Source organism: Protomyctophum parallelum (assembly GCF_964188405.1).
Source record: "Protomyctophum parallelum genome assembly, chromosome: 18".
Classification (NCBI taxonomy): Eukaryota; Metazoa; Chordata; class Actinopteri; order Myctophiformes; family Myctophidae; genus Protomyctophum; species Protomyctophum parallelum.
In genome coordinates this window covers 36,340,729-36,367,319 of record NC_139716.1, presented here as the reverse complement: position 1 = coordinate 36,367,319, position 26,591 = coordinate 36,340,729, and the positions used below count along the sequence as shown (strand labels likewise).

Sequence of the window (26,591 nt, the reverse complement as noted above, 5' to 3'; positions counted from 1 at the left end):
GCCGTACGATATGGGCTATATAGCCCATGGTCCAAAATGATGAAAAACGAGGATAAAAAATAAAATCAAAAATCAAAAAAACAATGGGCTATAACCCATCGTTTTTTTTCATTTTTTTCAAATCCTCAAAAATGATGAAAAACGGCGTGCTATAGTATGCCGTACGATATGAGCTATAGCCCACGGTCCAAAATGATGAAAAACGAGGATAAAAAAAAAAGTCAAAAATTCAAAAAAACAATGGGCTATAACCCATCGTTTTTTTAATTTTTTAATTTTTTTCAAATCCTCAAAAATTATGAAAAACGGCGTGCTATAGTATGCCGTACGATATGGGCTATAGCCCATGGTCCAAAATGATGAAAAACGAGGATAAAAAAAAATAAAAAATAAAAAAAACAATGGGCTATAACCCATCGTTTTTTTCATTTTTTTCAAATCCTCAAAAATTATGAAAAACGGCGTGCTATAGTATGCCGTACGATATGGGCTATAGCCCACGGTCCAAAATGATGAAAAACGAGGATAAAAAAAAAATCAAAATTTCAAAAAAACAATGGGCTATAACCCATCGTTTTTTTCATTTTTTCATTTTTTTCAAATCCTCAAAAATGATGAAAAACGGCGTGCTATAGTATGCCGTACGATATGGGCTAAAGCCCATGGTCCAAAATGATGAAAAACGAGGATTAAAAAAAAATCTCAAATTAAAAAAAACAATGGGCTATAACCCATCGTTTTTTTCATTTTTTCATTTTTTTCAAATCCTCAAAAATGATGAAAAACGGCGTGCTATAGTATGCCGTACGATATGGGCTATAGCCCATGGTCCAAAATGATGAAAAACGAGGATAGAGAAAATATCAAAAATTCAAAAAAACAATGGGCTATAACCCATCGTTTTTTTCATTTTTTCATTTTTTTCAAATCCTCAAAAATGATGAAAAACGGCGTGCTATAGTATGCCGTACGATATGGGCTATAGCCCACGGTCCAAAATGATGAAAAACGAGGATAAAAAAAAATAAAAAAATAAAAAAAAACAATGGGCTATAACCCATCGTTTTTTTCATTTTTTCATTTTTTTCAAATCCTCAAAAATGATGAAAAACGGCGTGCTATAGTATGCCGTACGATATGGGCTATAGCCCACGGTCCAAAATGATGAAAAACGAGGATAAAAAAAAATCAAAATTTCAAAAAAACAATGGGCTATATAACCCATCGTTTTTTTCATTTTTTCATTTTTTTCAAATCCTCAAAAATGATGAAAAACGGCGTGCTATAGTATGCCGTACGATATGGGCTATAGCCCATGGTCCAAAATGATGAAAAACGAGGATAAAAAAAAATTCAAAAATTCAAAAAAACAATGGGCTATAACCCATCGTTTTTTTCATTTTTTCATTTTTTTCGAATCCTCAAAAATGATGAAAAACGGCGTGCTATAGTATGCCGTACGATATGGGCTATAGCCCATGGTCCAAAATGATGAAAAACGAGGATAAAAAAAAATCAAAATTTCAAAAAAACAATGGGCTATAACCCATCGTTTTTTTCATTTTTTCATTTTTTTCAAATCCTCAAAAATTATGAAAAACGGCGTGCTATAGTATGCCGTACGATATGGGCTATAGCCCACGGTCCAAAATGATGAAAAACGAGGATAAAAAAAAAATCAAAATTTCAAAAAAACAATGGGCTATAACCCATCGTTTTTTTCATTTTTTCATTTTTTTCAAATCCTCAAAAATGATGAAAAACGGCGTGCTATAGTATGCCGTACGATATGGGCTAAAGCCCATGGTCCAAAATGATGAAAAACGAGGATTAAAAAAAAATCTCAAATTAAAAAAAACAATGGGCTATAACCCATCGTTTTTTTCATTTTTTCATTTTTTTCAAATCCTCAAAAATGATGAAAAACGGCGTGCTATAGTATGCCGTACGATATGGGCTATAGCCCATGGTCCAAAATGATGAAAAACGAGGATAAAGAAAATATCAAAAATTTAAAAAAAACAATGGGCTATAACCCATCGTTTTTTTTCATTTTTTCATTTTTTTTCAAATCCTCAAAAATGATGAAAAACGGCGTGCTATAGTATGCCGTACGATATGGGCTATAGCCCATGGTCCAAAATGATGAAAAACGAGGATAAAAAAAATATATATATATCAAAAAAACAATGGGCTATAACCCATAGTTTTTTTAATTTTTTCATTTTTTTCAAATCCTCAAAAATGATGAAAAACGGCGTGCTATAGTATGCCGTACGATATGAGCTATAGCCCACGGTCCAAAATGATGAAAAACGAGGATAAAAAAAAAAGTCAAAAATTCAAAAAAACAATGGGCTATAACCCATCGTTTTTTTTAATTTTTTAATTTTTTTCAAATCCTCAAACATGATGAAAAACGGCGTGCTATAGTATGCCGTACGATATGGGCTAAAGCCCATGGTCCAAAATGATGAAAAACGAGGATGAAAAAAAAATCTAAATTTAAAAAAAACAATGGGCTATAACCCATCGTTTTTTTCATTTTCATCATTTTTTTCAAATCCTCAAAAATGATGAAAAACGGCGTGCTATAGTATGCCGTACGATATGGGCTATAGCCCATGGTCCAAAATGATGAAAAACGAGGATTTTTTTTTTTTCAAAAATTCAAAAAAACAATGGGCTATAACCCATCGTTTTTTTCATTTTTTCATTTTTTTCAAATCCTCAAAAATGATGAAAAACGGTGTGCTATAGTATGCCGTACGATATGGGCTATAGCCCACGGTCCAAAATGATGAAAAACGAGGATAATTTTTTTTTCAAAAATTCAAAAAAACAATGGGCTATAACCCATCGTTTTTTTCATTTTTTCCAAATCCTCAAAAATGATGAAAAACTGCATGCTATAGTATGCCGTACGATATGGGCTATAGCCCATGGTCCAAAATGATGAAAAACGAGGATAAAAAAAAATTCAAAAATTCAAAAAAACAATGGGCTATAACCCATCGTTTTTTTCATTTTTTCATTTTTTTCAAATCCTCAAAAATGATGAAAAACGGCGTGCTATAGTATGCCGTACGATATGGGCTATAGCCCATGGTCCAAAATGATGAAAAACGAGGATAAAAAAAAAATCAAAATTTCAAAAAACAATGGGCTATAACCCATCGTTTTTTTCATTTTTTTCAAATCCTCAAAAATGATGAAAAACTGCGTGCTATAGTATGCCGTACGATATGGGCTATATAGCCCATGGTCCAAAATGATGAAAAACGAGGATAAAAAATAAAATCAAAAATCAAAAAAACAATGGGCTATAACCCATCGTTTTTTTTCATTTTTTTCAAATCCTCAAAAATGATGAAAAACGGCGTGCTATAGTATGCCGTACGATATGAGCTATAGCCCACGGTCCAAAATGATGAAAAACGAGGATAAAAAAAAAAGTCAAAAATTCAAAAAAACAATGGGCTATAACCCATCGTTTTTTTAATTTTTTAATTTTTTTCAAATCCTCAAAAATTATGAAAAACGGCGTGCTATAGTATGCCGTACGATATGGGCTATAGCCCATGGTCCAAAATGATGAAAAACGAGGATAAAAAAAAATAAAAAATAAAAAAAACAATGGGCTATAACCCATCGTTTTTTTCATTTTTTTCAAATCCTCAAAAATGATGAAAAACGGCGTGCTATAGTATGCCGTACGATATGGGCTATAGCCCATGGCCCAAAATGATGAAAAACGAGGATAAAAAAAAAATCTAAATAAAAAAAAAAACAATGGGCTATAACCCATCGTTTTTTTCATTTTTAATTTTTTTTCAAATCCTCAAAAATGATGAAAAACGGCGTGCTATAGTATGCCGTACGATATGAGCTATAGCCCACGGTCCAAAATGATGAAAAACGAGGATAAAAAAAAAAGTCAAAAATTAAAAAAAACAATGGGCTATAACCCATCGTTTTTTAAATGTTTTCATTTTTTTCAAATCCTCAAAAATGATGAAAAACGGCGTGCTATAGTATGCCGTACGATATGGGCTATAGCCCACGGTCCAAAATGATGAAAAACGAGGATATTTTTTTTTTCAAAAATTCAAAAAAACAATGGGCTATAACCCATCGTTTTTTTCATTTTTTTCATTTTTTTCAAATCCTCAAAAATGATGAAAAACGGCGTGCCGTATGCCGTACGATATGGGCTATAGCCCATGGTCCAAAATGATGAAAAACGAGGATAATCTTTTTTTCAAAATTTCAAAAAAACAATGGGCTATAACCCATCGTTTTTTTAATTTTTTAATTTTTTTCAAATCCTCAAAAATGATGAAAAACGGCGTGCTATAGTATGCCGTACGATATGGGCTATAGCCCACGGTCCAAAATGATGAAAAACGAGGATAATTTTTTTTTCAAAAATTCAAAAAAACAATGGGCTATAACCCATCGTTTTTTTCATTTTTTCCAAATCCTCAAAAATGATGAAAAACGGCGTGCTATAGTATGCCGTACGATATGGGCTATAGCCCATGGTCCAAAATGATGAAAAACGAGGATAAAAAAAAATAAAAAATAAAAAAAAACAATGGGCTATAACCCATCGTTTTTTTCATTTTTTTCAAATCCTCAAAAATGATGAAAAACGGCGTGCTATAGTATGCCGTACGATATGGGCTATAGCCCATGGCCCAAAATGATGAAAAACGAGGATAAAAAAAAAATCTAAATTAAAAAAAAAACAATGGGCTATAACCCATCATTTTTTTCATTTTTAATTTTTTTTCAAATCCTCAAAAATGATGAAAAACGGCGTGCTATAGTATGCCGTACGATATGAGCTATAGCCCACGGTCCAAAATGATGAAAAACGAGGATAAAAAAAAAAGTCAAAAATTAAAAAAAACAATGGGCTATAACCCATCGTTTTTTAAATTTTTTCATTTTTTTCAAATCCTCAAAAATGATGAAAAACGGCGTGCTATAGTATGCCGTACGATATGGGCTATAGCCCACGGTCCAAAATGATGAAAAACGAGGATAATTTTTTTTTCAAAAATTCAAAAAAACAATGGGCTATAACCCATCGTTTTTTTCATTTTTTTCATTTTTTTCAAATCCTCAAAAATGATGAAAAACGGCGTGCCGTATGCCGTACGATATGGGCTATAGCCCATGGTCCAAAATGATGAAAAACGAGGATAATCTTTTTTTCAAAATTTCAAAAAAACAATGGGCTATAACCCATCGTTTTTTTTATTTTTTAATTTTTTTCAAATCCTCAAAAATGATGAAAAACGGCGTGCTATAGTATGCCGTACGATATGGGCTATAGCCCATGGTCCAAAATGATGAAAAACGAGAAAAAAAAAAAAAACTAAATTTCAAAAAAACAATGGGCTATAACCCATCGTTTTTTTCATTTTTTCATTTTTTTCAAATCCTCAAAAATTATGAAAAACGGCGTGCTATAGTATGCCGTACGATATGGGCTATAGCCCATGGTCCAAAATGATGAAAAACGAGGATAAAAAAATCTAAATTTCAAAAAAACAATGGGCTATAACCCATCGTTTTTTTCATTTTTTCATTTTTTTCAAATCCTCAAAAATTTAGAAAATCGGCGTGCTATAGTATGCCGTACGATATGGGCTATAGCCCATGGTCCAAAATGATAAAAAACGAGGATAAAAAAAAATTCAAAAAAACAATGGGCTATAACCCATCGTTTTTTTCATTTTTTCATTTTTTTCAAATCCTCAAAAATTATGAAAAACGGCGTGCTATAGTATGCCGTACGATATGGGCTATAGCCCATGGTCCAAAATGATGAAAAACGAGGATAAAAAAAATAATCAAAAAAAAAAAAAAAACAATGGGCCATTGTTTTTTTTCATTTTTTCATTTTTTTCAAATCCTCAAAAATGATGAAAAACGGCGTGCTATAGTATGCCGTACGATATGGGCTATAGCCCACGGTCCAAAATGATGAAAAACGAGGATAATTTTTTTTTTCAAAAATTCAAAAAAACAATGGGCTATAACCCATCGTTTTTTTCATTTTTCCATTTTTTTCAAATCCTCAAAAATGATGAAAAACGGCGTGCTATAGTATGCCGTACGATATGGGCTATAGCCCACGGTCCAAAATGATGAAAAACGAGGATAAATTTTTTTTCAAAATTTCAAAAAAACAATGGGCTATAACCCATCGTTTTTTTCATTTTTTCACTTTTTTTCAAATCCTCAAAAATGATGAAAAACGGCTTGCTATAGTATGCCGTACGGTATGGGCTATTAGACGAGCTTCTAAAAATGGGATAAAAACGTCAAAAAATAGACGTCTAAAAATAGACGTGTTTTAGACGTATATTTTTAGACGTTTTTTAACCCCTTTTTGACCATGGGTACGGCGTCATAAAGTGTGAATGGAGTTTCTAGGTAGTGATCGAAACATTAGCATTGCTTATGATTCTTATGCTTGAAACATAGTAGTCGGTAGTCACAGAATACAAAACTCTGATGCTGGCATTCAAAGCAACCAAAGATATTGCTCCCCCATATCTTGCGGAGTGTCAGAATGTTGCGGAGGAATTGCGGAGTGTTGCGGAGGACAACATTTGTCTTGATTTCACTGTATCTTCTTGAGCCTTTTGGACTATAATTTTCTGAGGTCTGCTAATAATAATAATAATAATCATAATCATCATAATCATAAACATTACTCGGTGTATGAGAATGGGTGTTGCGGAGGATGAGAACCTCGTTTTTCATCATGCATTCTCTATGGCAATAGCACAAACTTTGACTAGTCCTACATACTTAAACCTACCAACCCCATTCTAGATTAGTAAATGACCTTGACCAGTATAAATTACCTTGACAAGTATAAATGACCGTGACCAGTATAAATGACCTTGACAAGTATAAATGACCTTGACCAGTGTATATATATATATATATATATTTTTTTTTATCCCACGATTTTGTAACCCATTTTTCACCCCTGTGTCAATCATCTAATGTGATCCTGGGCTCTACACACCCTCCACCAACCTAGTCCCCATATATGGGGGACAAGGGGAGAGCAACGGACTTGAACTCATGCTTCCTTCGTGCCTGAGTGTCCAAGTTGCTACCTTGACCAGTATAAATGACCTTGACCAGTATGTGGCCAGTGCCTTTCCGCAATTTTCACCTATTTTTTTCAAATCCTCTGAAATCGTAAAAAACGACATACAATTGTATGCCCACCGAGACCATGGACTAATGACCTTGACAAGTATAAATGACCTTCAACAGTATAAATGACCTTGATCAGTATAAATGACCTTGACCAGTATAAATTACCTTGACCAGTATAAGTTACCTTGACCAGTATGCAGTCCGACACCATGGATTATATAGCCCTTGGCCTTTTCCTTGATTTTCACCTTTTTTTAAATCCTCCACAATGATGAAGAATCACGCACTATAGCGTGCCGCTCAATGACCTCTGAGACCATGGACCAATGAACCATGTAAATACAACACATTGAGCAGGGCACTGCAGGGAGTTGAACCCCGTTCCGGTAAACCAGAAGTACGACACCAGTGCCTTAGTTTTTGTGTTGTCCTTTACAGGACCTTTCGTTGAAATGTAAATTTTACATTTCAACAGTAAAGTAATATATAAAGAAGAGAAACACAAAAGCACAAAAATTACATTTTCGAATTACCTTTGCTTTGATTTTCAAAACTTTCTCTTGCCTATATGGTGCCTGTCAAGTATAAAAATGATGAAAAACGGCTTGCTATAGTATGCCGTACGGTATGGGCTATTAGACGAGCTTCTAAAAATGGGATAAAAACGTCAAAAAATAGACGTCTAAAAATAGACGTGTTTTAGACGTCTATTTTTAGACGTTTTTTAACCCCTTTTTGACCATGGGCTATAGCCCATACCTTACGGCATACTATAGCACGCCGTTTTTCATCATTTTTGAGGATTTGAAAAAAAAAAAAAAAAAACGATGGGCTATAACCCATCGTTTTCTTTTTTCTTTTTTTTCAAATCCTCAAAAATGATGAAAAACGGCGTGCTATAGTATGCCGTACGATATGGGCTATAGCCCATGGTCCAAAATGATGAAAAACGAGGATAAAAAAAATATCAAAATTTCAAAAAAACAATGGGCTATAACCCATGGTTTTTTATTTTTTCATTTTTTTCAAATCCTCAAAAATGATGAAAAACGGCGTGCTATAGTATGCCGTACGATATCGGCTATAGCCCATGGTCCAAAATGATGAAAAACTAAAAAAATAATCAAAATTAAAAAAAAAACAATGGGCTATAACCCATCGTTTTTTTTATTTTTTTATTTTTTTCAAATCCTCAAAAATGATGAAAAACGGCGTGCTATAGTATGCCGTACGATATGGGCTATAGCCCATGGTCCAAAATGATGAAAAACGAGGATAAAAAAAATATCAAAATTTCAAAAAAACAATGGGCTATAACCCATCGTTTTTTTCATTTTTTCATTTTTTTCAAATCCTCAAAAATGATGAAAAACGCGTGCTATAGTATGCCATACGATATGGGCTATAGCCCATGGTCCAAAATGATGAAAAATGAGGATAAAAAAAAATCAAAATTTCAAAAAAACAATAACCCATCGTTTTTTTCATTTTTTCATTTTTTTCAAATCCTCAAAAATGATGAAAAACGGCGTGCTATAGTATGCCGTACGATATGGGCTATAGCCCATGGTCCAAAATGATGAAAAACGAGGATAAAAAAAAAAAATCAAAATTTCAAAAAAAAACAATGGGCTATAACCCATCGTTTTTTTCATTTTTTCATTTTTTTCAAATCCTCAAAAATGATGAAAAACGGCGTGCTATAGTATGCCGTACGATATGGGCTATAGCCCATGGTCCAAAATGATGAAAAACGAGGATAAAAAAAAATCAAAGTTTCAAAAAAACAATAACCCATCGTTTTTTTCATTTTTTCATTTTTTTCAAATCCTCAAAAATGATGAAAAACGGCGTGCTATAGTATGCCGTACGATATGGGCTATAGCCCATGGTCCAAAATGATGAAAAACGAGGATAAAAAAAAAAAATCAAAATTTAAAAAAAAAACAATGGGCTATAACCCATCGTTTTTTTCATTTTTTCATTTTTTTCAAATCCTCAAAAATGATGAAAAATGGCGTGCTATAGTATGCCGTACGATATGGGCTATAGCCCATGGTCCAAAATGATGAAAAACGAGGATTAAAAAAAAAAAAAAAAAATGAAAAAAACAATGGGCTATAACCCATGGTCCAAAATGATGAAAAACGAGAAAAAAAATCTAAATTAAGAAAAAAACAATGGGCTATAACCCATCGTTTTTTTTATTTTTTCATTTTTTTCAAATCCTCAAAAATGATGAAAAATGGCGTGCTATAGTATGCCGTACGATATGGGCTATAGCCCATGGTCCAAAATGATGAAAAATGAGGATAAAAAAAAATATCAAAATTTCAAAAAAGCAATGGGCTATAACCCATCGTTTTTTTCATTTTTTCATTTTTTTCAAATCCTCAAAAATTATGAAAAACGGCGTGCTATAGTATGCCATACGATATGGGCTATAGCCCATGGTCCAAAATGATACAAAATGAGGATAAAAAAATAAAATAAAAATAAAAAAAACAATAACCCATCGTTTTTTAAATTTTTTCATTTTTTTCAAATCCTCAAAAATGATGAAAAACGGCGTGCTATAGTATGCCGTACGATATGGGCTATAGCCCATGGTCCAAAATGATGAAAAACGAGGATTAAAAAAAAATCAAAATTTCAAAAAAGCAATGGGCTATAACCCATCGTTTTTTACATTTTTTCATTTTTTTCAAATCCTCAAAAATGATGAAAAACGGCGTGCTATAGTATGCCGTACGATATGGGCTATAGCCCATGGTCCAAAATGATGAAAAATGAGGATAAAAAAAAAAAATCAAAATTTCAAAAAAACAATAACCCATCGTTTTTTTCATTTTTTTTCAAATCCTCAAAAATGATGAAAAACGGCGTGCTATAGTATGCCGTACGATATGGGCTATAGCCCATGGTCCAAAATGATGAAAAACGAGGATAAAAAAAAAATCTAAATTTCAAAAAAACAATGGGCTATAACCCATCGTTTTTTTCATTTTTTCATTTTTTTCAAATCCTCAAAAATGATGAAAAACGGCGTGCTATAGTATGCCGTACGATATGGGCTATAGCCCATGGTCCAAAATGATGAAAAACGAGGATAAAAAATAAAAAAAAATTAAAAAAAAAAACAATGGGCTATAACCCATTGTTTTTTTCATTTTTTCATTTTTTTCAAATCCTCAAAAATGATGAAAAACGGCGTGCTATAGTATGCCGTACGATATGGGCTATAGCCCATGGTCCAAAATGATGAAAAACGAGGATAAAAAAAAATTCAAAAATTCAAAAAAACAATGGGCTATAACCCATCGTTTTTTTCATTTTTTTCAAATCCTCAAAAATGATGAAAAACCCGTCCCGGTGGGGACGCTGTGGGCGCTGGGGGCGTGCTCCCTCCTCCGCGTCATCAGTGCCCTTATACACCATATACCCGAGGCAGGGTTGGCGAAAGGGCCTTTCTGTGTGGAGTTTGCATGGTTCTCCCCGTGTCCCCTAGGGTAAAAGGGTCACAAAAACATGCAGTAATCCTGGTCTCAAAACTACCTCCCCCTGGCCAGCCGGGACGCCTGATGGAGGGGAAAGGAACTGGTCGGTGTTCCTTCCACGCAGTACGTCCAGCCGGGGAAACTCTCCCCTGTCAGGTGAAAAGAAGCAGCTTGGACTCCTCATGCATAGAAAGATATGAGGTATTGACACTGGGTGAAAAAATGTGTTACAAAATCGTGGGATAAAAACAAAAAAAGAACAAAGTACTCATTATGCAAAACGTCCCAAATCAAGTTATCAAATGTATAAAAAATGTTTTGAAAATAACAGATTTACAAGCTCCCAATGCGTTGCATCACGACACATTGTGAGCTTGTAGATCTGCTATTTTCAAAACATTTTTTATACATTTGATAACTTTGAAATGTATAGGGCTGATGTGCATGTTAGTGTATGTTTTGTAATAATAATGAAAATCAATCAATGATGTCTTCCCTTTGTATTTAGGGTTTCTACCTAGAGGCTGAAACCTTGACAGTCAAACGTGCCAATGAAAAAACAGTGATAGTGATATCACAATATCATCTCCTCCCCTAACCCCTCCTCCTTTATCTATTCTAACAAGTGAGAAGTTGTACCCAACACATGGCAAGAAACCCAAACCCACAACAGCTACGTCACTACTGCAACACCCACGACACCATCTTACACACTACACCCACACACACGGCAGTGATGTCACACACTTACCTTCGCAGTGTTCGGGACCTATCTCCTCCTATCGCGCCGAACGCCAACACTCAACACCACCCGCCAAACACTGGTCATTGCACTGGCACCAAAAATGCCTCCCTTCCACACTCACGCTGGCAATGCATTTGTTTACTACAAACACTATCGCCCCAATCACCCACACCCCCGAGGCTTCCCTACACGGAACACTAACCACTGTTGCCTATGCTGTTGCCCCAACAGGCCCAGAAACAAGGCCTTTAACCACGCTACTTACACACACTACAACTCGCTTACAATTCGCAAACCTGGCAACACTGCCCTGTCTTCTAATAGGCCCACACTAGCTCTCAGAATCTGATCTCCCGCAGGAGAAGAGAAAGTGAGAAACAAGGAAGGAGAGGAATTGTCGCCTCACGATTTTGCTTATTCCTTCTAAATATCTGTATATAAAATAAATATATAAAATATCGACAGCAGTTGGTTTGTGCCAAACTATTACAATTACACCGTTCGAATTGGCCATTTCGCCTGCCAGCCATACTGCCGAGTACTTTTGATTGCGCACACACACGCACGCCTGGAAGCCACGATCTCTCTCTTCTCTCGGCACACCACGCACACACACACACACACACACACAGTAATAGCCATGCAGGCTATACACGGCGGCAGCGAGACAGGACGTTATAATCTTGAGTTTCATTAAATAATTTAATAAATTTCTCTGCACGCGCACGTGCGCACACAACATTATTCAAGTGAAATGCGTAATGCCAATATTGGGCTAATATAGGCTACCAATATGTGGGTAGCCTACAGGGATTTACCCACGGAATGAATATATATATATATATAATCATCTATACCTGGGCTGCCCACACTTCTTTTTTACTTGAGAGCTACTTTCAAAACGACCAGCTCATATAGGCTACCCACCAAATAAAACTATCTAACAACTAACATGTAATTGAGGAGCCTTTCATAGGCTACATACAGTGGTGTCCCATTCGACTGTACCAGGCTGACTTCTATAGGTTTTGAAAGGTACCTTTCATTTTTTTATTCTTTATTTACCCAGGGAAGTAGCTGAGCACAGGTGCTCATTTTCAGCAACGCCCTGCACATCGAAACACACACACACACACACACACACACACACACACACACACACACACACACACACACACACACACACACACACACACACACACACACACACACACACAAAATGTCATGTCAAAGGTACCTCTGGACGCCACACCTCTGATGGGTGGGGTTTAGTCTTAAGGGGTGTGTTTCTTTAACCCACTGTGTAATACAATAAATGGACGGTAGGTGGCAGTAGTACAGAGGCCAGAGCAACTATAAGACAAACGCACATGGAATGGGAAATAGAGGGGGGGAAATGGAAATGGTAGGGTTTTTATTTTTGGTATTTGACTTTGCTACGGATGATTGTACGCAACAACAAGTATTGCATTGTGTGTTTGAGCTGACAGGCCCTTTTTGATGTCAATCAATCAAGTCATCTCAGGTCATCTCAAGCGGCAGATGCAAAAATCGTTTTTTATATTAAAATCATATACATTTTTAGGGCCATGTTATGTGGTCTACCTGCAAAGCCTTTGTGATCTATACTGGTAGATCCTGATCTACCTTTTGGGCACCGCTTAACGTCAGATCAGCGGTCTTGTCGGCCAGCGCCAAAAATGCTCCCCGACAGCATAATCGGAGCAAATACCGGGCAGTGTGTATGAGCCATAACGTGTTGACTACACTACACTAATAAGGACACATAATAATAACTAATAACCCATCCATTACTACATGTGGAGTCAACTCCCGCAATTTCCTTCTTCCCATAGTGCGCGGCAACGTAATAAAACAATAGTTGTGGGTGCGGCTTCAGTTCAGGTATCACTATACCCATCAGTGCCATCACCACCCACCAGGCAAACCATGCATACTTAATAAAAACGTCATTTTAACAAGCGCTAAAACAACAGGTCTGGGAATGCCCATATATGTACGTTTTCGGGCCGGGTAGGGTGTAACATGTGTGCTAATTAGTCGGGGCCTCAGGCCAGCCCAGTTAGGTCCCAGGTAGGGCCGGGCCTGTTGAGAACGAGTCTTCGCCGGCTGCCGGACGCAGCTGCACTAATGACTTTGGAGCGGGCTGTCTAGAGTTTGAATGGACAGGTATCAGTCAAAAGGGAGATATCTTCTCCATGTATGGCTATCCAGGGTTTGATGAGGTCAGTGTTGTGATCTTCATATACTGTATGGAGACGGCCTTATAGGCCTATATGGAGCGTGTCACGAGGCATGCCTGACACTGTATTGGCCAGGTGCGTGGCACGACTCTCTAGGCGTGACGGACAGACGGACAGACGGACTTTTTAGCGTGACTGACAGGTTTTGGTGCAGATGGTGTAAAACAGCCTCTCGCAACATAGGAGTCAACCCTGCACAACCGGTGACAAGCTGCGACCCGATACTCCGACCCTCCCACTCCATCTACCTCCACGGCTGGATAAAAAACACTGCTCACCTGACCTGCCACGTTGGGGTCAGTGTCAGTGCAGGAAGCTGGAGGCAGTGGTGGGATCAAGAGACTCAGGGGTAGAACTCATTAGTGGGCTGAAATTCCACAACGTCAACCTCACGGTTTGCTTTCCATTTCTTTCCACTCCAAAACAGCAAAAGTAGCAGATACTACAAGATCTGCTACTTTTGATGCTTGACACTGTACTGTAGGCCTAGTATGATCAAGTAGGCAGTTCATTTACGAAGAAAAAACACACAAAAAGTAAAACTATGGAGATAAACGGTTTCTGCCCGACAGTAACGACAGAATATGTCTCCACGTCCGCCCACCCAGAACCCATTTCTTTCCATTTTCCATTGCCACTTGATCCCACTCTACTTTCTGAATGTCTGTCTCAAGAAAGACACACTGATGGAGGGGAGTGAAGAGATTTACATCTGGAGGCCGAATTGAATGAATTCCAGCGCAGGGATCGATAGAGGTTTGTCTTGTCTTGTGCTTGTCTAGGACCATCTTGGAGGAAAACTATTGGATAGTGTTGCAGGGTTGACCTCTTTTTGTGGGCCAACCCAGATGTTACCCTCAGCCACAGCAGATTTGCAGTGGTGGAAAGTAAAGCATTTTGTGATCTTGTCGATTAGCTATTTTCAAATTGTCAAAACATATACAGTATAGTGCTGAAGTGGTTAGTGTGATTTGTAATAATAATCAAAATCTACAAAGTAACTGTAACTAAGATGTACAATATTTGCCTCTGAGATGTAGTGGAGTAGGCCTAGAAGTAAAAGTATTGGAAATTGGAAATACTCAAGTACTGTAAAGTACAAATACCTCAAAAAGTACAGAATTTAAGTTAATGTACTTTCCACCAATGGTAAATTCAGTAGCGCATGCATGCCTTGCCACTATAGGCAGTCACCCCTTCAGTGTAAACACTACATGCCCCACATCATGGTTCACATGCCTTAAGTTATGGCATCTCTTTTGCACGTGTGACCTTGGTCTGCTTGTGGTTTGACATCCTGCCCCGTCGTGGTCGTGTGGGCCACACTTGACCGAGCGTGAAATACAATGTGGTCCATATTTGGCCACCCACAGGACACACACCTCACAGTTCAGCTGGTTTTGCACTCAAAGTCTACCATCTCCGTGAACTGAATTAAGTCCATGTTCGATGATATTTTCTTTCTATATGCACCAAAACATACTTCTGGCGGAGGTTATGAGAGCTAGGCTAACTCGTAACTCCACCGAAATGTGTAAACATAAGCTAAAGACACACCTCTTTAGTTTTGCCTTCTCCTAGCACTTTTTAAGTCAGCCCTCTCAACACCTTATGGTTCCTCAGCATTAAAATTATTCTGAGAGCTGGGCCATCTGGACAAAATCAAATATCACATTGTTTGACCAAATCAATATCTTGTGATGATTGTCCTAGTATCAATTTAACAAAATCTATGTAGTTACCATATCTTCATAATTTAAGTAAATAGTTGTAAATAATGATGTGTAGGCTACCGTTTATTTACTGTAATCCATCACAGACCAATTCCATGTTCTGATTGTGATGCCACTAGATGGCAGTAAAAGGCAGGAGAACCAGTGGTGCTGATGAAGATAGACATTGAAAAGTTTTACACGATGTTTTTTGTTTGTTGGTTTGTTTTGTAATTATGCAAACGACTAATTGCCTGGCTGTTAGTGTTGGCCTATCATTTGAAGACACTAGCAGTGTAATAGCATTGTTTAATGTAGGCTAGTTCCGATTTAAGATGTGCTCTCATGATCTCATCATGCTGTATCATGGTCAGTATAATGTTAGTATCATGTCAGTCTCATGATTGATTGATTGATTGAAATATTTATTAACAGTTTGTAGAATTTACAGTACATTTTAAGCACAAACTCAATACAAAGACTGTTAACTGTGAGTGGACGACCCAATTAAGCATTACACTTGTTTACAACAGGGTCCACATTGTTCAATTCATCAAAACATTTAGAGACATACAAATAGACACTTCTATGTAGCTAAAGAACAGAACAGGAATTCATCATATAGGAAGCAAAAAGGGAAAAGATACATATACAGTGAGGGGAAATGGGGTGGGGGGGGGGGGATTCAGATTTTACAGAGGCCAGTTTCGAATTGCAGCCATCCGTAGGTGCCCTTTGAGAGCGGTTTTGAAGGAGTCAAGGGATTCACATGTCTTAATGACTGTTGGTAGGGCGTTCCACATTTTGGTGGCATAGGAGCGAAAATAATTTAGTCCCTTGTTTGTGCCGAATCTGGGTTGTACATGGTTTGTTGCACTCCCTCTGGTGTTGTGGGTGTGGACTTCGTTTACATTAAGGAAGTATTTAGACAGGTACATGGGTATCTTGGTGGTGTATCGGTGTATCGAATCTTGTGGACCAGACCCATTGCAAGATGCTGTACTCTGTCGTCGACCCTAAGCCATCCCAGCCTGTCAAAGTGGGCAGGGGTGAGGTGGGTTCGGGGGGTGAGGCCAAGTAGGAGCCTGACCAGTTTGTTTTGGGAGGTCTGGAGCCTTGTTTTAAGGGCCTTTGAGGTGCTGTGGTACCAAGAGGTGGATGCATAGTCAAAGAAACCTTGTACGAGGGCTCCTGTTAAGGTCTTCAAGGTGTTTTTGCTGACCAGTGAGGCGATCCTGTAAAGGAATCTTGTTCTTTGATTGACTTTTTTGATTACGTTGGTGGCCATCTTATCACCGGAAAGATTGGCCTCCAGGATGGAACCTAGGTAGGTAATTTGATCTTTTCGTGTGATAATATTGTCACCCACTCTAACCAAGAAGCCATCTGCCTTGCTGAGATTACTATTTGATCCGAAGAGGATGGATTCAGTTTTTCCCAGGTGTAAGGATAGTTTGTTATCAGCGAGCCAGGTGCAGATTCTACCGAGTTCAGAGCTGAGGGTCTTTTCAACCTGCAGTTTGTTCCTGTCCGAGACCAGCAGTGCTGAGTCATCTGCGAACAGGAACAAGCTGCAGTCACAAGCTGAAGTCATGTCGTTAACATATATTAGGAACAGTAAAGGCCCTAGTATGCTTCCCTTGTGGGACGCCACAGCTCACTGGGAGGGGAGGGGACAGTGTTCCGTTCACCTCCACCATCTGTTCTCTCCCCTCCAGGTAGGATTGCATCCAGCTCACTGATGTGCTATCAAAACCAATAGCTTTAAGCTTGTTAACCAGTATGGAGTGGTTCACGGTGTCAAAAGCCTTTTGGAGGTCCAGCTTGACCATCCCGCAGTATTTTCCAGCGTCCACCTCGTGTTTGATGTGGTCGCTCAAATAGAGGAGGCATGTGTCAGTGGAGTGGGATGTTCTGAAACCAGATTGGAACTCGTACAGCAATTTATTAGTGGCAAGATACTTTTCAACCTGTTCATAGACTATTTTTTCCATCACTTTCGAGATGGAGCTTAGAATAGAAATAGGGCGGTAGTTGCCGGGTTCTAATTTACTCCCTTTTTTGTACAAGGGGGTTACTTTGGCCAGTTTAAAATCTTGGGGGACCTGTCCCTGTTTGATGGAGAGGTTAACTATGTGGGTGATGACTGGAGCTATGGAGAAGGCTGAGTCTCTGAGAAATTTGGAGGGGATATTGTCATGGCCAGTGGCCTTGTGGGGTTGGAGGGCACTCAGTTTTTTAAGTACCTCCTCGGTTGTTACCATTGCCATTTTGAAATCATCTTTACAAACACCAAGGTTTTTGTAGAAGGCTTTGATGTGCTCTACACCAAAACGCCCAGAGTGGGAGGGCAGTATGCTAACCAGCTTTGTTGCAATGTTTGTAAAGAAGATGTTCAGGTGGTTGGCTACATCAAGCTTGTCAGTGATGAGGGTGTTATTCGATTTGATGTTTATGTTAGTAAACATGGTTTTTAGTTTCTGACCACAGCCTAGTTGGTTGTTTAGTAACTTCCAGAGTAGTCAGCAACACAATAACTGGGGTAAAAAGAAAGTGAATTGTCTTGACTAACCATTCTACCCTTAATTTATTGTGGACTTGCAGTATAGTATGGAAAATTCAGTGTGGTTCATTTCATAACATAATATGAATATGATAGACAACAGATTTCCATAATCACACTTTATTTGATATTTCTTAAACATACATCATCAGTCCATTCCCATCATGGCAACAATACACATTGTGTCCTTTTGTCAGGTAAACAATAGGAAAATTATTGAGTTTTAACTGTGTGAGGGTGTCATGGGGAGGCAAATAAAATAAAGGTTACACTGTTGTTTCTTTGCAACCAATCCAAATAAAAGACCTATAAAACCCCACAGACATAACGTTAATGCATTGGTGAAGAATTTATTCCCCATCCTAACATCTCCCTCTTCTCTGCACTGCTATTAAATCTAGTGGTTCCCAAACATTTTAGCGTGTGACCCAAAAGAGAAATCTGATGTCTCCCTGGGACCTAAACTTTGTTTCCCAATTTATGGAAATGCTTTGGTTTTTCTTCGATTTCTTTTTAATTCATGGAAGGAGAGAGAGAAAAAAAGCATTTTGGGGGAAATCATTTGAAAATGTTCCGAAATAATAATAATACGGCCTAATTAAGAACAAAATGTAAGAAAAAGAATAAAGGGACCTATAACAATGTGTCTGCGAACCACAAATGGGCCCCAACCCAGTGACCACACTCACCACAGTGTCTGAAACGGTGTAAAAACAACACGACAGCGCTTGTTGCGGCGAGACATTGTTGAGAGAGACACATGTCAACTGTCAAGTGGCAGGACAGTAAGCCAGAGTAATAGTTGCGCTGAGAGCTAGTTGGTGTGCGACACCAGCGTGAAAATAACGAAGTCTTAAAACCAGGTAAAAAAGGGAATTCTCTTTTGCTTAGTACATTCTGGACCACAATCAAAGGGTGGATGTATTAAACTCTTGAAATTGGGCATTTCAAATTATGTAATTTAACCACAACAGTGGTTTGATTTGAAGGCCCCTTATAACTCTGAGTGTACAAATGGAACCATTTTGTAAGCTGTAGGATCGTCTATTTAAAAATGTATGCCTCGGGAAGAAGTAATGGTCACAAGTAATCAATGTGCATATACACTTACAGGGTATAAAACCCTGTATAGTATACACTTATACTGCGCAAACCAAGTGCACGGAAAACTATAAGAACTATGGGACCACCTACTGCATCACAATATATAAAATGTAAACAAACATAAAATATAGCAACCGATAGAATTCACACAATTAACTCCTTATGAAAATATGATTTGACTTTTAACGTTTTTCCACAAGTCATACAATGGCCTTTTATTTAGTATATGTATACAATAAATCTATAGTTTACATTCTCACACACACATTCTCTCTCTCTCTCTCACACACACACACACACACACACACACACACACACACACACACACACACACACACACACCTCTGTGATGAGGCGAACAAACACTTTCCCCTACATATTTAAAATCCATGTCATTCTTTGCTTAATATACCAAGTCATATTTGTAAAATGTCCAGACTAAAGACCAACTTCAAACACTCCCAAGATAAAGCAAAGATAGACAGCCTAATTTATAGCAGACTTTACATCAACCACCAAAACAAAATCTCATTTATATAACCACCATAATAAAGAAAAGCACGCTTGTTCCTTGTACTGTACTTAGAAGCCTTGTATTCCGAAAAGAAAAAAAAGATACACTTAAAAAGGAGATATGTGTTATATATTGGTCATGGTGCCTAAAGGCAAAGCATCACATTAACTCTTGTCCATTGAAATATTGAAAACAGAAGAATGACACTATGCTGAGAGCTTTAGTCTGCCAAAAAACGTTGGCAAACGTTTTTGTTTAGATTTTTTCTTCAACAAACCCCCAATTTGATATGCATTTGGCCACAGACCACCATCTGTGATTTGGTTCGATATGGTCTGTCATTTGGTCCTTGAATGATGGGTTCTGTGCACAATTATTGTATTTCCATTTTCCGGAAGGTGGCGTTTCCTGTTCAGTTTTGATTGGCTCAGCAGCAGAGTTGAACTGGAAAGGCACAACACCTTTCATCAAAGATCATTCATTCATGAAGACAGACCATCCCAATGGGCTCTGCATACACACTTTTCGGGGGGATTCACACATATGTTCCCGGATGAGCACTCGGGACCACTTGGCAGATGTTGTGGTAGTGTGAATGCTGCGTGCCGTTCCCGAGAGCGGATCAACCAACCGTTCCCGGGATTGAAGTGTACGTGGATACGGGTCGCTGCAATGTGAAAGCATTGAATACAGTTGAATGAAGTGTACGAAAGAATCAAGGCGGGGACCAAGCAACCGTATTCGGGAACAGTTTGAACCAATCAGACTCAGTGTGAATCCCCCCTTAGAAAGAACTTGGGCCCCTTCCCTACTTCCTTCACAGGTGTTACCGATGATACTAATGAAGCCTCTGATCCATTCTGGTCAAACAGAGCCATGGTGCATGTTGGCTCAGCCGCTCACTGGAAACACTCTACACCAGTGGGTCTCAAAGTGTCCTTGAGTGGGTCCATTTGGTTCCATGTGCACACTCTCAGAGTTACGGGGGTCCTTGAAATTGAAAATGTTTGATAACCACTGTACACTAAAAGGATCAGAGCCTTAATTAATATCACCGGTAACACCTGTGAAGAAAGTAGGGAAGCGACCTGGACGTAGGAAGAGTTATTCTCTGTGCATAGAGCCCAATGGAGCCACTAGAGGTGCATTGGTTCACAGACACTACAAATGGTCTCCTTTTAGTATGAACATCAGAAGCTGTGTTCATGTTCACTCTTTCATTGGAAATAATAAGACGGTCTCCTAAAAAGGCAGCCACCTACTTCATACAGATATGGGAAGTACACTGGAGATGGTATGTCTTTGTTCATTTTTTTGTCTTGGCTTTCACACAGTTCAAATATGCTGAGCCAATCAAAAAGCTATGGGGAAAATCCATTTGCCCTTTTCCAAAAAAAAGGAACTACGGTCATGCACAGAGGCAATTCCTATACTGAACTGTAGGTACAGAGATAACAGAAAACTCTGATCAACATTAAGTTGATCAACTTAAATTGGCACCCCCCCAAAGGCCCCTGGGGGTCCTCGGACCCCACATTGAGAACCACAAGCCGGAAATCCAAAACAAAACACAACACACGCTTCGGCCCAAAAAACGAAACAAAAACGAGAACAAAGACAGCACACATTCTCTCTATAAAAGGATATATTGGGACATTGTGTTGTTTAGATTTTTTGTTTGGTGGTTTTGTTTATTTATCATTATTATTTTAACGTCAACAAGAATCTTCAGTCCAGCAGCGACGATAATGTAAACAACACTCTGGGAGGGAGAATCTAGCATCGATGTTTTGGGGAGTGGGGGGTGTTGGGAGGGGGGGGGGGGTCTGCTGTTGGCTGGGGGTCCGAGAGTGGGGGGTATTGGGGGGGTTCTGCTGTTGGCTGGAGGTCCGAGAGTGGGGGGTATTGGGGGGGTTCTGCTGTTGGCTGGAGGTCCGAGAGTGGGGGGTATTGGGGGGGTTCTGCTGTTGGCTGGAGGTCCGAGAGTGGGGGGTTTTAGGGGGGTGGGGGAGGGTCTGCTGTTGGCTGGAGGCTGGGGGTCCAGGAGTGGGGGGGGGGGGGGCAGCGGGAAAGGGTCTTCCTCTCAACTGCAACACAGAGAGAAACACAAGCATAGAAAGCATAAAAAGCAGCTCAAAAGCTTGTAGATCTGATATTAATAAATAAATTAATTTACAGGGAAAAAAAGGGTTGAATATATGAAGTTAACAGGTTTCTGCCCGACGGCAACGATACGTACAATCACACATTCACACGAACACCGAGGAACGATCTAACAATCAAAGTGTGATTTGTCTTGAGAAGCCAACGCTCGTAGTATTCGTGTTCTGGGAAAAGATTTGTAGAAAACAAGTTCACAGCACATCGTAGCGTGCCACGTTGGGAGCTTATCGGCTAGTTTCACAATTCAAATTATCATATTTGGCCAAATGCAACGAGACTGGGCGTTGGGGAGGCCAACGCCAAGAGGTAGGCTAGGCCAAGAGGTAACCACCGCTGGTCTAGAGCGATCTCAATCTGAATCAATAGATAATCAATGAATGACGAGAATCTCGGCTTTGGCACTGTGGACAAAGTAGGTAAAGACGAGAAATCTTGTCTTTAGCTACTTTGACACGGCTTAAAGTCACCTTACTTGGCGGGCACGGTGGGCGATCCGGAGCGGTGGAAGTGGATGTTCTGCCACTTGCCGTCGCGGCGGTGCCAGATGCGCGTCTCCTCCGACTGCATGGTGCGCGGCAGGCCGCCGGCGTCCATGTACTGCGTCAGGCGGATGTAGGCGATGCACGCCGCCTCGTCGCCGATCAGGTGCACGTGTGGGTTGAGCAGGATGGTGTGGATGGGCAGCTTGCCCTTGGACAGAGCTGGACACGGGGAGGGAGAGAGAGAGAGAGAGAGGGGGGGGGGGGGAGATTAAAGGTTGCTCGCTAGGTCGATAAGACAGTAGCCTCGGAAACCCAGGCGTATTTATTTCCAGGGAGGAAAATAAAGTCTGGGTCCGAGTCCACTTCAATTCGGCATACAGTAGCACAAACGCCTTTGTTAAATTGATGCACACAAACACACACTCCCCTCTCTCTCTCTCTGTCGCTCTAATTAATTAGCCTCATGTCGCGCAGCTGCATCTAGATTATCCCGGCGGATCCTGCCGGGAGCTGCCTATGCCATAGAAAGCATCGGTACACCCCAGGCTAATAAGGCAGTGGTCTCGCAGACAGCAGTGTGTTGTGTGGTCACTGTGGTGTTGTGTACCGTTCTCAAAGTAGAAGCGGTGGAAGTCGGTGCCCTCCACCAGGTTGCCCAGGGCCTCGGGCTCAAAGGAGGTGAGACCGGGGTCACAGATCTTCCTGAAAAAGAACAGAAATACATAAGAATCAGGAATGTGTGTGTGTACTGAATTCCAGGTGGCTTTTTGTAGATGAGGAAACTTAAGCCGTTATAAAGCACCATTCTGCCATCTAGTGGCTCTTCTTTTGACTGCAGTGTAATTTCTTCCAATTTATTAAATACCATTTTATACCCATCTGGTTCCATATACATTAAGCAACTTAATGAAGATAATAATAAAATTAAGTTTAATTGTACTACCATGTTAAAACAATAATACAATTAAGTGTAATTGTACTACCATGTTAAAACAATAATACAATAAAAAGCTGTAAATTGTTCTCACGTGTACGCTTCAAAGTCTCCATTGTTGATGGCCTCAATCAGCTGTTCTGTGACTTTAATGATCTCCTGTTTACGAGCTTCAAAGCACACACACACACACACACACACACACACACACACACACACACACACACACACACACAGTTATACAGTATAAACAACACTCGTGTAGGCCTACTGAACACATCCACACTGGAGCCAGGTAAAGCACAGAACAATGAACAGGATACACTGCTGGTTCAAACTCAAGAGCGTGCACTAAATGGACCCGTACGGGTCCATTTAGTGCACTCTGAGTTTAACGAGTGTAGCATCAACGCAAAGTCACTGACGGGGAAGGGGGGCACAAAGGGCAACGGACACAAACATACGAACACACGCTGTGTACCAGAGATGCACAGATGAATTGAAGAATGTGGTGTCAAAATTACACTAATATTGGTTTTAGGCGATATTTTATAATATAATGTTTTACAATACGTTTATAATATCTCTGCTGTTGATGAGAAATCACCCAATTCCAAAATGTTCATTATTCAGGAATTAAAGAAAGAAAATTAAAGAAAATGTATTGTCAATTACTTGCATGAGAGGGGGAGAGGTGGTAGAGTTAGCTGCTTTAGCAGACAGTTTGAGGGTCCAATGGAGTTAAGGTTTTGTCAGAAGCACTTCTTAATACTTTTCAAATCTCATCAAAAAGGGGTAACAAGTTGGAATGACGTGTTTCTATCTTAAAGTATATACTCCATGGTTTGTATACTGCTTTTTAGGAGTCTGCATCCAGAATCACAGTAAAGGTGGTTGCACACTGGACACGTTTTTCGGAAAACCAACGGAGAAACGCCACTAAAAATCCGAAAAACGCACTCTGTGTGCAGGGACCTTACCCGTATAATAGGTGTAAGGTAGAACCTAATGGAAACTTGCATTGCAATATCGGTATCAGCCGATTTGACCGAGCAATCGGTAATCGGATATCAGCCAAAATCTCAATCTCACCGTGCATCCCTACTGTACACACACACACACACACACAGGATCTGAGGAGAGACCTGCGAGGATTATACAGTAAGCGGGGGGAAAGTCAGTGTGGTTCACCGTTAATGACTAACGTTACCTTTCATGCTAAGTAGGGCAGCTATAGGAGATAAATTCAAAACCATGAACAACTGCACTCTTCTGACTCAGAACAAAACAAAACAAGCTTCCAATCGTTGCAGTACATTGACACGATGCAAAATCACAGCAACATGAAGCTTATGACCCGGCGATGAAGGCGTACGGGAATGCAAATGAAGGGGAATGACAAATGACCACCGTGAACTTATTTTTCTTTTTAAACCATGATACTCATGTAAATATTTGTTACCATGTGTTATTGCTGCCGAGAGGGAATCTCATACGTTCCTTTTTTTATTATTTAAAAAAGAACAACATTTTAGAATTGTGAAAATAGCTCCGATCGACAAGTCTGCAACGTGTGTGACACTCATGTAAGATGCATATAGGGCATTAATAACAACAAAAGTGACAATATGCTGCCATATTAAATGCCTCACTCCATTGCCATTTTATCCTATGCACAGTACACCGTAACTTGTGTTTATATATATATATATGCAAATTATTTGAGCTTACACAACAAAGAATTATGCCCAACTTCTTTACATGGTGTAAAGCCGCAACGTTGAAGTGTTTTTGGTTTTCTTTACCTTCGACAGAGTCGTTTCCACTCGTCTTGCCAGCGGTCTGAATGCTCACCGTGTCAAGACCACTCGTCATTCCGGCACAGGTCAACAACAGCAATGACCAGACACTAACTGTGGATGAACCAAGCATGTTTCCCTACCAAACCTTTCTTCTTTCTTCAAGTATTGAACGCCTAACTGTGACTCTACCTACTGTAGTAGCTATACCTCTACTCTATTCCTCTGTACCAGTCTGTGCGTACAGTATGTACTGTATGCCTACTGTACCTCTATGCAATACCTTGTTGAATGTTTACGGGGGACAGAAAAGCTAACAAGAAGATAACGCCGCTGTCGGGCAGAAACCTCTTATCTCCATGGAAGTTGATCGGTTCCTTTGAAAACTGTTAATTGAACACTTAAGGAAGGTTGGCCAATATTATGACCTAATTTTAACCCATGTACTGATCGTTTAGAGTAAAATAGATTTTATTTTGCAGTTTTTATGTATTTGTTTTGTGTTTTTGTAATGTTTTTATAATATAATATTTAATAATTTTCTTGTGCCCTGCCCAGGCAAAATATAAAGTTATTTAGTTTTTTGTCTTTGTCTTGAATCTGTATTGTTGCTCCTTGTCCCCTTTCACCAGAATGACCACAATGGAAGCTTTCTTGTGTTTTAATTCATTCTCAATAAACTAATAAATCAATGCTACTTTTTCAATGTATTTATTTTAATCCTGTACAACAACATATGAGGTTTCCACGCGACAGACGATAAGGTTCACCAGACCTTCCTATGATTGGCCATCTATAGACTGACCTACGATGGTGTTTGCTATATTTGCAAAAGCCCAACAAGAACAGCAAAAAGTCCCCGGGTCCAGGCCAATGACACCACTCACATTGATCGCAGACAGACCTTTGCTCTCTCGCCTTCAATTTGAAGCTGCGGTCCAGATATTTGGCTTCATGTCTGCTATGTAGGTGTCCTGTCAGAACGTATGTATACTGTAGGTGTCCTGTCAGACACCAGGGTGTAAATGTATGTACTGTAGGTGTCCTGTCAGACACCAGGGTGTAAACGTATGTACTGTAGGTGTCCTGTCAGACACTAGGGTGTAAACCTGTTAATGGAATCAAATAATTGATGTTCGCAGCCCTAGTAACACAAAAGGGCCGAGACATCTGCCGGAGGAGACCCGGGTTCATAAGAGGACACCAATGCGTGCTCACTCACTCACTCACTCACGCACACGCAAGCGCACACTTTTCTGTATAAATCAAATCAGAATCAATCAGAAAGTATCCACAGCTGCAGGACATAATGCAATGATTGGTACAGCGATTACTCATTAAATCGCACTGTGGAAAATACAGCATGGTCCCCTCTATGACCTGCATCACTGTCACTTCTTCCACCAACCCAGCATACAAGCATGAACACATCCATCCAACCATCCATCCATCCATCCATCCAAGTTAGTGGTGGGAAAGTACTCACATTTTATACTTAAAAGTATAAAATACTGCAATATAGAAATGCTCTGTTACATGAAAGAGTCCGGTACCAAAAGTTAAAGTACTCATTGTGGAGCATGTCCCATTTCAAGTTTTTAAATGTTTTAAACATCTTTT

At 39.1% G+C, this 26,591-nt stretch overlaps 2 protein-coding genes across 6 annotated transcripts in view; one reads left to right on the top strand and one right to left on the bottom strand.

Moving 5' to 3' along the window:
- The window catches only part of arsj (arylsulfatase family, member J), a 168,847-nt gene that overhangs the window by 109,104 nt on the left and 33,152 nt on the right, over nt 1-26,591 (top strand). The gene's annotated exons all lie outside the window — the stretch shown is intronic.
- Nucleotides 21,599-26,591, bottom strand: part of camk2d1 (calcium/calmodulin-dependent protein kinase (CaM kinase) II delta 1) — a 100,193-nt gene continuing 95,200 nt past the window's right edge. For 4 of the 5 annotated variants that reach the window (XM_083789637.1, XM_083789640.1, XM_083789639.1 and 1 more), the window contains 4 exons: nt 23,267-23,342; nt 22,846-22,940; nt 22,224-22,457; nt 21,599-21,680 (listed from right to left, as the gene is read on the bottom strand). In XM_083789637.1, the coding sequence (XP_083645763.1) occupies nt 22,225-22,457; nt 22,846-22,940; nt 23,267-23,342 (404 nt within the window). In that variant the 3' untranslated portion in view covers nt 21,599-21,680; nt 22,224. The remainder of the gene's footprint in view (nt 21,681-22,223; nt 22,458-22,845; nt 22,941-23,266; nt 23,343-26,591) is intronic. The other variant, XM_083789638.1, reaches the window with a different exon arrangement.